The 16,444-nt window shown below is 39.4% G+C and overlaps 1 protein-coding gene across 1 annotated transcript in view; it reads right to left on the bottom strand.

The window, feature by feature from the left end:
• The window catches only part of LOC133640560 (CMP-sialic acid transporter-like), a 31,311-nt gene extending 15,299 nt beyond the window's left edge, over positions 1-16,012 (bottom strand). The window contains exons 1-3 of the mRNA XM_062034043.1: positions 15,843-16,012; positions 5,651-5,831; positions 4,416-4,575 (exon numbers count right to left, since the gene is read on the bottom strand). Of these exons, the coding sequence (XP_061890027.1) occupies positions 4,416-4,575; positions 5,651-5,831; positions 15,843-15,852 (351 nt within the window). The 5' untranslated portion in view covers positions 15,853-16,012. The remainder of the gene's footprint in view (positions 1-4,415; positions 4,576-5,650; positions 5,832-15,842) is intronic.
• Between the last annotated feature and the right edge of the window lie 432 nt (positions 16,013-16,444).

A 16,444-nucleotide genomic window follows, 5' to 3' on the forward strand; every position in this document is an offset into this window, starting at 1 on the left:
CATTTAGCTTTTTTTAAAGTGTGGTGGTGTATTTGCCTTTTACTTCAGAAATTAAGGCTGCAGCTAACGATTATTTTTCTATCGATTAATCTATAGATTATTTTTTCGATTAATCGGTTAATCTATAGATTATTTTTTTCGATTAATCTATAGATTATTTTTCCTTTTACCGATTATTTTTTTATTCAAAATGAAGATGAAAAAATAAATGTAGGCCCGTTTTTTCAAAAGGCATGGCTTTTATTTACAAAAAAAAAGAAGTATGGCCACCCAGTCAACATTGACAACAACATGACTAAATATTCTGTAACAATGTAAACATTTAAAACTTTTAAAATTTAACAAAATTAAAAGTAGCTTATTTGCTTTTTAATGTGCAAATATAAGAGTCAACATCCAGTGCAAATCTTAATATTCTGCAATAGTATAAGCATTTCAAAAGTAAAAGTATTGCTTATTTTGCTTTAAAATGTGCAAAAATAAAGATAAACATCCAATACAAAAAAGTGCAAAACGAAATATTCTGTAACAACAGTGTAAACATTTCAACAAAAGTGAAAGTATTGCTTATTTGCTAAAATGTGCAAAAATAAAGATAAACATCCAATACAAAAAAGTGCCAATCTAAATATTCTGGAGCACTGTAAACATTAAGTATTGCTTTTAAAATGTGCAAAATAAACATCCAGTCCAACACAGTACACAATAACCAATTCTACTCATTCCAGTGAGTGTCTAACAGTTGTAATGAAGAAAGGTTAGCATGTCTACATGCTTTGGTTCTTTTCTTATTTACAATATTCCCAGCAGCTGAAAATAGGCGCTCAGAAGGGGTCGATGTGGCTGGAACTGAGAGCTAATTAGCCTTCACCTCAAGCCAGGATTGCGAGTGAGCTGAGCTGCAGTTTAAGTTTCTAGAAGGTCAACGGGCTCATAGTGATGTTACTAGTAGTTGACTGGGAGGTGTTTATTATCATTTGGGGAGAGTCCGCTGCCTGATGCTCACCTGCTAAACACCTATCTGCTCCACGCTGAAGCGCTGACTACATGCGCTCTGAATACGCACTGCTGATTGGCTGATAATGCTTCGTGTGTACCAATCAGATGGTTGTGTGGGTGGGACAATGCTGCGTGTGTACCAATCAGATGGTTGTGTGGGTGGGACAATGCTGCGTGCTGAGACAGAGGCAGACGGAGCAAAGCAGCTTGCTAAGACTTTAGCTTAGAAACTCGTTCGGTACACCCCCGTACCGAACCGAAAGCCCCGTACCGAAACGGTTCAATACAAAACACGTACCGTTACACCCCTAGCAGATACAAATGACACATTCATGTTTTTGTGTAATGATGACAACGTATGCTCGCGCGGACGATTGACTAGTTGATGGTTTTCTTTCAAATGTTCGTTCATAGCCGTTGTGCTGCTATGATAGGCCATTTCCGCTCGACACAGTGTGCATACAACAACATTATTAGGCCGTTTATTGAAATACTCCCACACTTTTGACCACTTTTGGCATGCTTTTCCCCCCTCGCTCGCACCGCTCGCATCGTCTTCTTTGATCGTCTGCTTTGCGCTTCGCCATGACGGTAGTGTGACGTCATTATGCGACGCGTCGACGCACAAAAACGGCGTCGACGTATTTACGTAACCGATGACGTCGACTACGTCGACGCGTCGTTTCAGCCTTATCAGAAATTATTAATTAAATCAACTAGGTAAGTATTAAGTTACATGTAAATGATGCTACTAATGACGTTAATAATAAGGTTTCTCTCATTTCAGAAAGAAGCAACCCAGCATTAGCGACTTGGTACAAAGGAAGGTCTGCACACCACAGCAAGCGGCTGCATTGACTGATACTATTCTGAATATGTTGCTAACTGACATGAGGCCACTATCAATGGTGGAGGATGAAGGTTTTAGACAAATGATTCACGTCCTCAACCCTGGTTACACTCTTCCCTCGAGGACCCATTTTACCAAAGTGATGGAGAGGAAGTACGAGCAGACATTCCAAGCAGTGTAGACTGACATAAAAGCCACCCAGAGCAAAATTGTTCTCACTACTGATGTGTGGACAAGTGTAGCCACGGAAGCCTACCTTGGCAATACATGCTATAACATTGGAGACGAATGGAACATGGAAGTCAATCTGCCTTACGACCATACCACTAGAGGAAAGACATTCAGCATCCAACATTGCAGAATGGTTGTAATAGGTACCGTAATTTCCGGACTATAAGCCGCTACTTTTTCCCCTCGTTCTGGTCCCTGCGGCTTATACAACGGTGCGGCTTTTCTACGGCTTATGGTAACCAGGGGCGCGCACTACAGAGGATGCGCGAGACCGAGGCAGACATCTGGCGCCAGGTAACGAGAGCAAAACAAAGAGTAGGAGAGCGTCAGCAACAGTTTGCGCGAAGGAAGTGTTCATGCAAACACCCTCAATATGGAAAAGAAACGGAGAAGTGCATATGATGCTGCTTTTAAGTTAAAGGCAATCGATCTGGCTGTCAAAGAAGGAAATAGAGTTGCTGCACGTGCCCTTGACATCAATGAATCAATGGTGAGACGTTGGAGAATGCAGCATGAAGAACTGATTCAATTCAAAAAGACAAAAAAATCCTTCAGAGGTAATAAAAGCAGATGGCCGGAACTTGAAAACTTTCTTGAGGACTGGGTGAACCCACAGAGAGCAGACGACCGGGGTGTTTCCACCGTGCAGATCCGACTGAAAGCCCAAACAACCGCCAAAGAAATGAATATTGAAGATTTTAGAGGTGGACCATCATGGTGTCTCAGATTTATGAGATGAAAAGGACTGTCCGTTAGGGCACGGACGACTCTGAGTCAGCAACTCCCTCCCGACCACAAGGAGAAAATAACAAACTTCCGCGAATTCACACAAAGAAAGATAGACTAATGCTGTTCGCCATGTCAAAGATGTGAAAGTTTGATTGAATGATTGAAAGATTTATTGTTAATAAATGGGACGCTTTGCGTTCCCAAACAGTCATCTCTGTCCCGACAATCCCCTCCGTGGTAGCAGGAACCCCTATATACTACGGTAATTACACATCAAAACGCCTGCGGCTTATAGTCGGGTGCGGCTTATATATGGAGCAATCTGTATTTCCCCCTAAATTTAGCTGGTGCGGCTTATAGTCAGGTGCGCCTTATAGTCCGGAAATTACGGTAGTAGCCAGGTTTGAAATTCCCCCAAGCAAAATGATTGCTATTGTGCATGACAATGGTGCGCTTTATAAAAAATATATATTCTTGTAACATTTGCCTTGTTTTATTTGGCAAGTTGAAAGAACATGGTGCCAGTATGCTGGTTTTTTTCCCCAATAAAATACTGGAAAGGATAGAAATGTAGTTTGTCTCTTTTATCCGATTATTAATCGATTAATCGAAGCAATCGACAGATTAATCAATTATAAAATTAGTTGTTAGTTGCAGCCCTAAATTGCTTTGTAGATGTCGGGAACGACGACGATGGTTTGCAGGTAAAAAGGTATCTAACGCTTAAACCAAAAATAAACAAAAGGCGAGTGCCGCTAAGAAAAGGCATTGAAGCTTAGGGATGGCTTTGCTAAACGAAGCTAAAACTGAACTGGCTGCAAAGTAAACAAAAACAGAATGCTGGATGACAACAAAGACTTACACGTGTGGAGCAGAAGGCGTCCACAAAGTACATCTGTACATGACATGACAATCAACACCAAAATAGGAGCTCAAGACAAGAACTAAAACACTACACACAGGAAAACAGCAAACAACTCAAAATAAGTCAGGGCGTGATGTGACAGGTCGTGGCAGTACACCTACTTTGAGACAAGAGCTATAGTGATGCATGGTTGGTTATGGTTTGAATTCATATCCTACAATTACTTTTTATTGTCAATATCGACTGATACTGACAATGAGTTTAATTTTTTTATGTTTTCTGCTGGTGGTGTGCCCTCTGGATTTTTTCAATGCAAAAAATGTGCCTTGGCTCAAAAAAGGTTGAAAAACACTGTGCTAGAGATTGCGAGAGCAGTGCGCAATTGGGCACCTTAGAGGGAACGTTGGGTTTAACTCGTAATACCGGTATACCGCCAAACCCTACAATCACACCCACATGTAACACCCACATGTAACATTTTTTATTTTGTAATAAGGAACTGTGTTTTTGTTATGTAAACATATCAGAACCAAAAACGTTTTTTATAGAGATGTGCACTGTGTTACAGTACACTGCAATAAAGAAATCTATAATCTACAAGATTGTCAGTGATAAATTGAAGCAACAGCACTGTGGAGCTGCATTTTACCACATACGTACAGTTGTGGACCATTAAATTTGTGCCAACAACATCATGACATACAGGAAGTAGCAAAAGACCAACATGCAAAGCTTTCACACCTGATGAACTGCGGCATCAAGATTACTCAACGCCAGGAAGGCCATGTTATTCTGGATGGCGTACACTACCGAGGATACGCTCAGTGTCAGCAGCTCTTTGGGGTTGCAGAACACATGCCTCTTGAGGATGCCCACCAGCTTCTTTAGGCTTCCTGATTCTCTGAAAATCAAGTTAAATTATTCCAGTTAGACTTTTAAGATGTTAAAAATATTATGAGAAAGAAATCTACAGTCGCGATCAAAACTTTACATACACTTGTAAAGAACATAATGTCATGGCTGGAGCACATACTTGTTGGTCACAAAAAACATTCATGAAGTTTGGTTCTTTTATGAATTTATTATGGGTCTACTGAAAATGTGACCAAATCTGCTGGGTCAAAAGTATACATACAGCAATGTTAATATTTGGTTACATGTCCCTTGGCAAGTTTCACTGCAATAAGGCGCTTTTGTTAGCCATCCACAAGCTTCTGGTTGAATTTTTGACCAGTCCTATTGACAAAATTGGTGCAGTTCAGCTAAATTTGTTGGTTTTCTGACATGGACTTGTTTCTTCAGCATTGTCCACACGTTTAAGTCAGGACTTTGGGGAGGCCATTCTAAAACCTTCATTTTAGCCTGATTTAACCATTCCTTTACCACTTTTGACGTGTGATTCGGGTCATTGTCCTGTTGGAACACCCAACCTCCGGGCTGATGATTTTAGGTTGTCCTGAAGAATTTGGAGGTAATCCTCCTTTTTCATTGTCCCATTGGCAGCAAAACAGGCCCAGAGCATAATACTACCACCACCACCATGCTTGACGGTGTTCCTGGGATTAAAGGCCTCATCTTTTCTCCTCCAAACATATTGCTGGGTATTTTGGCCAACCAGCTCCCTTTTTGTTTCATCTGACATCACATGGACAAAGATAAGACCTTATGGAGGAAAGTTCTGTGGGACATGCCAAGGGACATGTAACCAAATATTAACATTGCTGTATGTATACTTTTGACCCAGCAAATTTGGTCACATTTTCAGTAGACCCATAATAAATTAATAAAACAACCAAATTTCATGAATGTTTTTTGTGACCAACAAGTATGCTCCAATTACTCTATCACAAAAAAATAAGAGTTGTAGAAAGTATTGGAAACTCAAAACAGCCATGACATTATGTTCTTTACAAGTGTATGTAAACTTTTGATCGCGACTGTATATCTGGGCGTATATCTTATATCTGGACACATACCTTGCCAGCATACCAGTGCTGAGTAGTAACTTAAAAACCTCTGTGATGCACACGGCCGTGGTGGAGAAGTACAGGTCACCTGATGAGGCGGTCCGCGTGTACCGCACAACCACCGTGTATGTGGCAGCCAACACTGTCATCACCGTCAGACAGTACAGTTTGAACGTCATGCTTACTTTTTCTAAAGACAGGACAAGGAGGGAGTGGTCAGCTGCTAAATAATGCAAGTGTTTGAAAATAGTATGCTAATGCTTGAAGATATTGAAACATACTCTTTTGTAGTAGTGTTGCCAAATGTCCTTTGAAAAATTGTGTATGTGTTCCGTATTGACCCGTCAAGGGATGCAGTTTGTCCGGTATTTTTGGCCAACAGCCGATTATTTTGTAATCATGTTAGGGTTGGTGAAGTGGCCAAAAGCATAGACATCATATACACTTTATTGCCAAAAGTGTTTGGCCACACATCCAAATGATCAGAATTAGGGGTCCTAATCACTTGGCCCGGCCACAGGTGTATAAAATCAAGCACTTAGGCATGGAGACTGTTTCTGCAAACATTTGTGAAAGAATGGGCCGCTCTCAGTGATTTTCAGCGTGGAACTGTCATAGGATGCCACCTGTGCAACAAATCCAGTCGTGAAATTTCCTCGCTCCTAAATATTCCAAAGTCAACTGTGGGCTTTGTTATGAGAAAATGGAAGAGTTTGAGAACAACAGCAACTCAGCCACCAAGTGGTAGGCCACGTAAACTGACAGAGAGGGGTCAGCGGATGCTGAAGCGCATCGTGCAAAGACTTTCTGCACAGTCAGTTGCTACAGAGCTCCAAACTTCATGTGACCTTCCAATCAGCCCACGTACACTACGCAGAGAGCTTCATGGAATGGGTTTCCATGGCCGAGCAGCTGCATCTAAGCCATACATCACCAAGTCCAATGCAAAGTGTGGGATGCAGTGGTGTAAAGCAGTGGTCCCCAACCACGGGGCCGCGGCCCGGTACCGGTCCGTGGACCGATTGGTACCGGGCCGCACAAGAAATATAAAATAAATAAATAAATAAATAAATGTTTTATTTTATTTTATTTTTTAATAAATCAACATAAAAAACACAATATATACATTATATATATCAATATAGATCAATACAGAACCAGTGCACAAAGCAAGGTCCCTAAAGGCATGGATGACAGAGTCTGGTGTGGATGAACTTGACTGGCCTGCACAGATTCCTGACTTGAACCCGATAGAACACCTTTAGGATGAATTAGAACAGAGACTGAGAGCCAGGCCTTCTCGACCAACATCAGTGTGTGACCTCACCAATGCGCTTTTGGAAGAATGGTGGAAAATTCCTATAAACACACTCTGCAACCTTGTGGACAGCCTTCCCAGAAGAGTTGAAGCTGTAGTAGCTGCAAAAAGAGGGCCGACATCATATTGAACCCTATGGGTTAGGAATGGGATGGCACTTCCGGTTCATATGGGAGTCAAGGCAGGTGGCCAAATACTTTTGGCAATATAGTGTACAGTATATATCGCTGCCGCTAATGCCTATTGCTTGTATTCCAACACGTGATTTCTTCCCGGAAGTGAAAACCAGTGGTGGTCAACCAAGCCAAGATGGCTGTTTTGCAGCAAGCAGCGCGCAAACTATCTGAGCATGCAAGGGGCCTAGATCTTCTTGTAAAAAGCAGATATGAGAAAAAAAATCTTACTATGCATTGGAATAGATCCCTATACTTTGTCAAAAAACAGTGATATCAAGGATTATAAGTCGGTCGCGTTCCCAAACCCAGACATGTCGAGCTTGTGCTGCAGACATCATTCTACACGACAAAACAGATGAAAATTTGGAAAAGCATGGAGGTCTACAACTTCTTCGTGTGTGGAAGGGGACAAGAGAGTTCAGTGTTTCCCATAAACTGCCAAGATACCTGTGGTGGTGGGGGCGTGGCTATGGGCGTGGTCACCATGACATCGAGTAATTTGCATAATTTACTACAATGATATGATTTTCTCTAAAAAGGCTCAAAAAATGTATACTTACTAATAAATAATAACAGTTTTGTTTCAAACGTCCATCCATCCATCCATTTTACAATATAATTACAACCCTTTATGTACATATTTATATACAGATTTGAACAATAAGTTATTCACTGAAATATATTTATTAATTGTGGTTCTTACAAAAAATATATCTTATAAAAATATAAAAGCTAAAATGTCTCTTAAAGCTCTGCCCCTTTAATTAGTGCATACTAAATAATTTAACTTCAGCCTACTACTACAACCATATTATTTACCAGCAACATAAAGTGAAACAGTGGCAGAGGTGTCCTGCCACAGTCAGTAACAAATAAACAGAAAACAGTAGTGGTGGTAGATAGACACAAAGCTTCATCAAACATCTGATCCACTGAACAAAGAGCTCTAAAAATCTTGATCCTACACTTCTCTTTTGTAAAGTAAATCTGAACAGCCGATATGGGCATCTACATCAACTGTATGATTTGCCTGAGAAGCTGGACAGGACAAAACAAAAACAAAAAACAAAAAATTAAAACATTTTTTTTTGTGGCGGCCTTAATTCTTTCGTGGCGGGCCGCGACAAATAAATGAATGTGTGGGAAACACTGGAGTTGGTATCAAGACTCTCTGATAAATCATGCATCGATTTTGCTCAAGTATGGTTGCATTTCATGATTTAACTTCGTTGACCAGTCAACGACTCAGTCATTGACTGAGAAGTTGACCAACTTCTCAGTTTATGTCCACATCGTTTCACTACCCAGGTGAGAGGCATAATTGTAATAATAATGTAGAATAAACTTTTACGAGCGCCGAGTAGAGGAAGCAGCTCATCAGCTCATGATGTCAATACAGCCGCATAAGGAAGCTGCTAAAAATAGGTCCTTAAAGTGGAACTCAACTTTTTTTTATTTTATTTTGCCTGTCATCCACAATCCTTATGTAAGACAAGAAATCATGTTTTTTGTTTTTCCTATGCTTTCCAAACATTAAATAACTGCAAACAAAAGTCTGCTTACATTGTAACCTGTTTCCAAACACTTCCATTAAGGTTTTATCTACATAATGTAAGTATATATGTAATGTAGTAACAGGCACAATTATAATAACTAGAGATGTCCGATAATATCGGCCTGCCGATATTATCGGCCGATATATGCGTTAAAATGTAATATCGGAAATTATCGGTATCGTTTTTTTTATTATCGGTATCGTTTATTTTTTATTTTATTTTATTTTTTAAAAAATTAAATCAACTTAAAAAACACAAGATACACTTACAATTAGTGCACCAACCCAAAAAACCTCCCTCCCCCATTTACACTCATTCACACAAAAGGGTTGTTTCTTTCTGTTATTAATATTCTGGTTCCTACATTATATATCAATATATATCAATACAGTCTGCAAGGGATACAGTCCGTAAGCACACATGATTGTGCGTGCCGCTGGTCCACTAATAGTACTAACCTTTAACAGTTAATTTTACTAATTTTCATTCATTACTAGTTTCTATGTAACTGTTTTTATATTGTTGTACTTTCTTTTTTATTCAAGATTTGTTTTTTTTATTTATTTATCTTATTTTACTAATTTTTTTTAAAAGTACCTTATCTTCACCATACCTGATTGTCCAAATTAGGCATAATAATGTGTTAATTCCACGACTGCATATATCGGTTGATATCGGTATCGGTTGATATCGGTATCGGTAATTAAAGAGTTGGACAATATCGGAATATCGGATATCGGCAAAAAGCCATTATCGGACATCCCTAATAATAACATTTAATATTTACGTATTTTGATCATTTTAAGCGTATCGGGCACATTCATTTCAAAAACACATCACAACGCTCGCTTTGGTTTTTCAACATCACTGATTTCTACTCACTGCAGACTCCATAAGAGCAAACAAACATAATAAAACATCACTTACTGTACAATGTCTGCTGTCATTAAGATTCCGACTGATACGGTGTTCGTATATTCTCGTTCAGATGAAAAATGACTTATAATCCTCGCAAAGAAAAGCGTAATTTTGTGTCGTTCTTGCCATATCCGGGTCTAAATGGCTGTCAAAGTGTACCAATATGTCGGATTACATCCTCATCCTTCTACTATCCTGGTGAGAGGCATGATTTATGATCTACAATAAACTTTTCTTCAGCCTTACTGCCCCCTGATCCCTAAGATCAGCTGCTATTGACGGTCCCTGACACAAGGCTGAAGCTTAGAGGTGACAGAGCTTTCGCCGCTGCTGCTCCCAAGCTCTGGAACGACTTACCTCTGAGTGTTAGACAGGCCTCCTCTCTTCCTGTTTTTAAATCGCTCTTAAAAACATACTTTTATTCCATGGCTTTTAACACTGAGTGATCTCCATCTTGCTATAGCGTCCCACAATGCACCTGCTGTGAACCTGTTTTTATGTTTTATTTATTTATTTTTTATCGTGCTCTGTTTGTGTTGTGTTGTGCTTGCTCGTTTCTCTTGTGTAATCTTTTAACCTGCCCATTGTACAGCACTTTAGCTACCCCTGTGGTAAATTTTAAATGTGCTTTATAAATAAAGTTGATTTGATTTGATTTGATTTCACGAGCAAAGGAAGCAGCTTACCACTCGGTAATGTAAACATAGGCCATACTTGCCAACCTTGAGACCTCCAATATCGGGAGGTGGGGGGCGCTTGGTCGGGGGCGTGGTTGGGGCGGGGGGCGTGGTTAAGAGGAGAGTATATTTACAGCTAGAATTCACCAACTCAAGTATTTCACATATATATACATACATACATACATACATACATATATATATATATGTATGAAATACTTGACTTTCAGTGAATTCTAGCTATATATGTATATATGTATATATATTTATTTTATTATACATATAAATAAAATAAATACTTGAATTTCAGTGTTCCGGGGGCTATCCAGTAGATGGCAGTATTGTCCTGTTTAACTTCTCCTCCGTTCATGACTCGGCCACCGTGTTCAATGGAGAAGTCTGTTTTACAAAATGTACAGGCAACATAATTACATACCCCTTCCCCTTCGAACTGTCCTGGATGAACTGAAATTCTTGTTTCCATTCGTTTTGGAACTTGCAAGCGTATTTCTTCATCTTGCTCGTCGACGGCGTCGCCATGTCTGTAAATTCCTCGTTCTTCTGCTTCGTCTCCTTGTTGTGTGCGCAGTTGTGCACTCTACTCTCTAAAAGCCGTAGATGTTATGACGTCATTGGGCAGGCAAGCTGTTTATATTGTGGGAAAGTGGACGTGAGAACAGGCTGTCCCCACTCAGGTCCGCATTGCGCTGGAGGGGGCGTGGCCTCCAGCTCCGGCTGAATACCGGGAGTTTGTCGGGAGAAACTTTCTGCCGGGAGGTTATCGGGAGAGGCGCTGAATACCGGGAGTCTCCCGCTAAAAACGGGAGGGTTGGCAAGTATGACATAGGCACACGCTAGTAATTACAACGTGGCTATAAATAGTTATTTTGCGTTAGCGCTTATAATAAGAATAATAATAAACTTTATTCATATAGTACCTTTCATCCAAGAATTGCAGCTCAAAGTGCTTCACAGCAGTAAAAGACTTGATTAAGTAAAGACATGGTAAAAACAAGTGTAGAAAATGGAAAATAAAAGTAAAAATGTATTACAACTACCGGTTTGATGGTACCGCAATGATATAAAATAAAAACAAAGTAGGAAGCAGTACAATAAGGCAGTGCCGAAGGTAATGTAGACAGTAATGCAAACAGTAATCCTTGTATAATAAAATACAAGGATCACTGTGAGCCGTAGGTCTCATTTACAGTACAGTAATCACAGCAATGTAGGAAATAAAAGGCACTGAATCGCAGGTTTCATGTACACTAATAAACAGTGTGGATGCAGAAATTTAAGAGCAATGTAGGAAATAAAAGGGTGATGCAGTGTGGGTGCAGCAGGTGTAGTGGTTAAAAGGTGTAGTTAGTTGGCTTCCCTGATATCTAATTTAAATGCTTTAGTAAAGAGATAGGCTTTAAGGTGTCTTTTGAAGATATCTATCGAGTTGACTTCCCTGATATTTTTGGGCAGTGTGTTCCATAGTTTTGGGGCGTAGTTGACAAAGGCTGCATCATAGATCCTCTTTTGACTATTTCAGGGAGCCTCTAATAACCCAGCAGCTGATGACCGCAGCGTTCTTTTTGGTACATAGTTTGTTAGGGTGTTGGCGATATAGCTTGGTCCCTGTCCGTTTAGGGCTTTGTATGTAAGGAGCAGGACCTTAAAGTCGATTCTAAACGTTATAAGGAGCCAGTGCAGAGTAGCTAAGACTGGACTAATGTGCTCTCTCTTTTTGGTGTTTGTTAGCAGTCGAGCTGCAGAGTTTTGGATAAATTGATGTCTCTCTGTGGTTTTCTTTGGGAGACCTGTGAAGAGTGCGTTACAGTAGTCTCACCGGCTAGATATGAAGGTGTGAATTAGCTTCTCTGCATCATTTTTATTTATAAATGGTGGTACCTTTGCTATGTTCCTGGGATGAAACAACAATGTTTTGGTCACCTTGTTTATATGGGAGTTGAAATTCAGTTCTGAGTCTATGATAACACCAAGACTTGTGACCTCAGATTTGATCCAAGGAGTTAATCCTCCTTTATAGTTAAAGTTAAAGTTAAATTACCAATGATTGTCACACACACACACAAGGTGTGGCGAAATTATTCTCTGCATTTGATCCATCACCCTTGATCACCCCCTGGGAGGTGAGGGGAGCAGTGAGCAGCAGCGGTGGCCGCGCCCGGAAATAATTTTTGGTGATTTAACCCCCAATTCCAACCCTTGATGCTGAGTGTCAAGCAAGGAGGTAATGGGTCCCATTTTTATAGTCTTTAGTATGACTCGGCCGGGGTTTGAACTCACAACCTACCGATCTCAGGGCTTAATTAATGTTTCTATTTTTGTTTTGGGGCCGATAATTAGAATTTCAGTTTTGTTCTCATTTAGTTTCAGGAAGTTGTTACTCATCCATTTATTTATTCCCAATAGGCAGTTGGTGATGGAGTTTACAGCTGCTGTATCATTAGGTTCTGTGGATATGTACAGTTGTGTATCATCTGCGTAGCTATAGAAGTCTACATTATGTTTTCTGATTATGTCGCCCAGCGGTAACATGCAGAGAGAAAAAAGTAATGGACCGAGGCAGCTCCCTTGTGCAACTCCATAGTGATTGACATATTTCTCAGATATATGGCCTCCTAGTCTAACATAGAACTTCCTCCCTCTGATGTACACTACCGTTCAAAAGTTTGGGGTCACCCAAACAATTTTGTGGAATAGCCTTCATTTCTAAGAACAAGAATAGACTGTCGAGTTTCACATGAAAGTTCTCTTTTTCTGGCCATTTTGAGCGTTTAATCGACCCCACAAATGTGATGCTCCAGAAACTCAATCTGCTCAAAGGAAGGTCAGTTTTGTAGCTTCTGTAACGAGCTAAACTGTTTTCAGATGTGTGAACATGATTGCACAAGGGTTTTCTAATCATCAATTAGCCTTCTGAGCCAATGAGCAAACACATTGTACCATTAGAACACTGGAGTGATAGTTCCTGGAAATGGGCCTCTATACACCTATGTAGATATTGCACCAAAAACCAGACATTTGCAGCTAGAATAGTCATTTACCACATTAGCAATGTATAGAGTGTATTTCTTTAAAGTTAAGACTAGTTTAAAGTTATCTTCATTGAAAAGTACAGTGCTTTTCCTTCAAAAATAAGGACATTTCAATGTGACCCCAAACTTTTGAACGGTAGTGTACGTTTTGAACCAGTTCAGCACATAGTCCGATAGACCAAGAAGCTTTTCGAGACGACTGACTACAATATCATGATCAATTGTATCGAATGCTGCACTGAGATCTAGCAGGACAAGGATGGAAACCTTATTCTCATCAGAGTTTAGTCTGAGGTCCCTGATTATTTTATAATAACAATATTACAAATAATTGATTAATATTCAAGTCACAAAATGTAAATTGGGTATTGTTTGTGGGGGTCCCCTCCAAGGTTTCTCATTGTCATCCCATTGGGTTGAGTTTTTTCTTGCCCTGATGTGGGATCTGAGCCAATGATGTCGTTGTGGCTTGTTCATCCCTTTGAGACACTCGTGATTTAGGGCTATATAAGTAGACTTTGATTAATTGATTGATTGTTGGCGTTTTTTGGATGGTTTTTATGGGCATAGTACAGGACCTCCCATTGGCTCTGCTGTAAGCTGACTTTTATTTACATTTATTAAGAGTTAGAATGCATTAAGAAAAATTACATCCATTGTCTTTCATAATGATCGTGAACGATAGGCAAAGTTCCAAAAAAAGTGCAGTTCCCCTTACACGTTAGCGCGTGTAATAACAATATCACTAATACTTGCTTGATATTCAGGTCACAAAATGTTAACTGTCGGTGCTTTTCTTGTATGGTTATTAATTGGGTTTTATTGGCAGAATAGACGCAATGGCGTCATGACTTCATGGCACCCATTCACTCCATTGTAAGCAGACTTTTATTTACGTTTATTTGTGAGTAGGAATGTTGTAAAAAGAGATGTGTTCTTGTCTCTCATAATGATTGTGAATTATAGCCGGAATTGGAAAAAAATGCAGTTCCCCTTTAAGCAGGACAGACGTTAAAAAAAGATGCCTATTTTATTCGGTTAAGTTAAGCAGCAATAATTTCTATTTAGGACAAAATACATTTAATTTTTTTGCTAAATTTTTTTATTGGTTTCCCATGGAGTTGTATTAATCCAAAACCTGAACATGCAATTAAATTATACCTGGAGTCAGTGGCGGGCCGTGCGTTTCCCACCTAGGCCTTCAGTGATGTCCGACTTCAATAATTACCTTTTAAAATACCATCATTGATGTCACCACATGACCATTGCTGGAGAAATACTATACAGAAACACATTTACGCACTACAGGGCATTGTACAAAACGGGTTATTTTCTGGCGCATTTAAAAATCAATAAGCCCGCAACATCAATTAAAACATATCGTATGTGGTACTGTCAAAATTTAAATTGCAAAAAAAACATTTTAAAGGTGAAAAAAATAAAGAAATAAAATATCCAAACTCACATTTCATCGACAGCTGAGCTAGCTTCCAGGGTTGGCCGGTTGATCTCACAAGATGTAGTTATCGTTCTTGAAAATGGCCTTGTAAATATATGTGTTGTCTTGTCTAACCATAAAAGATGCAGACGAGACATGTTTACTCCACAGCGTGCTCATCAAAAACATCCAGCTGCCGGCATGTCTACATTTAACAACCTAAACGTGGCTTCTGCGCATGCTCGTCACTACTGTGGCATGCTGGGTAATGGAGTTCTTATGTTACCTGGCTCATAACATCACTATATATCTGCCTTAGGCCATCTAGAAGGCCTTACTGACAACAACGCGTGATCTGATTGGCTATTGCAACTGTCTATCAACTGTATTTGCCCATTAGCTTACAGCGCACGGACGACCGCATTGTTGATTCTGAAGGCGCCTGGCAGATTTGGTCCAGCATGGCAACATAACCTAGCTGAATTCTGATTGGATAAAAAATTATATAAACTAAAAACAGCGCTGGAAGGAGCATAATATGACATGAAGAGAATAAAATATCAATAATAGTAAAATAGTAATAAGTAAAAATACTTTTTACTTAAATTTACTTTATTTTTACTTAAAATAGTAAAAGTATCTAAAAGTAAAATAATACTTTTAGATATTTAGGGAAAGTAAATTAAAAATTAATTTTATCTTTAATTATGATCCTGATTTCTGGTTATGTTAGGCCAGCAGAGAAGTCCTTGCCTGGAGTCAAACAGTATAACAATATATGTGAGTCAGTCATCAGGTCATAATAATCCAAAAAGGTTGAATGGAAGCAACTGTGAAATATCTTCAACAAACAAAAAGAGTCCAGTTGCTTCTGTTCAACCTTTGTGGATAGTATAACACTCATTTTACACAAATAAAAAAGGCCAAAAGAAATTAGGCCGACAGCACTGCAAGTTGTCCCTTATTTTTGACCAGGAAGTTGGCATTCCTAAGTATCATGTTGCTTTGGCTAACCCGGAAACAGATTGCACAAGCCAGTTATCTGATTAAACACTTAAAACGACTCACCGTCGCCCATTGTTGCTCAGTTGTGCGTGCGTCCGAGTCCCAGAGAAGTTGTTTCCCGCTTTACATGCCATTAATACCGACACGCAAGCGGAGAATCTAGAAAAAGGTGTAACTCGAACAGTGTCGAGCTGCCTTTTTGTAGTCCTACTTCCTGGTTCCGACACATCACAATCAAGCCACGCTTCCGTTTATCGGAAGCGGAAGTTTGTTTTATTTTTTATTTTCTTTAATTAATTTTTTTTTTTTTTTTTAACAAAAAACATACATTTATAATGCACTCTAAAGTCAAGGCACTTTAAACATAACCAACAATTTACACATCAGGTTGAGCGAATCACGACATCAGCGAAGCATGTCAAGGAAAGAAAACAAAAGCAAATACAGCTAGCGTACTAAATATTAATAAATAACAAATATGAAGAGAAAAAAAAGACAAAAAGTGCTACCTAAATTACTTTAAATGTTTTTGACAAATATATCAATTTAAGGGCTTTTGTACTCTTAATCATCCTCCAAGATTTGATTGATAATTGTAAACCATTAAGCCAGGGGTGCCCAAAGTGTGGCCCGCAGCTCAAGTTTTTTTGGCCCGCGGTATATTG

The sequence above is a fragment of the Entelurus aequoreus genome, linkage group LG23, assembly GCF_033978785.1.
Source record: "Entelurus aequoreus isolate RoL-2023_Sb linkage group LG23, RoL_Eaeq_v1.1, whole genome shotgun sequence".
Taxonomy (NCBI): Eukaryota; Metazoa; Chordata; class Actinopteri; order Syngnathiformes; family Syngnathidae; genus Entelurus; species Entelurus aequoreus.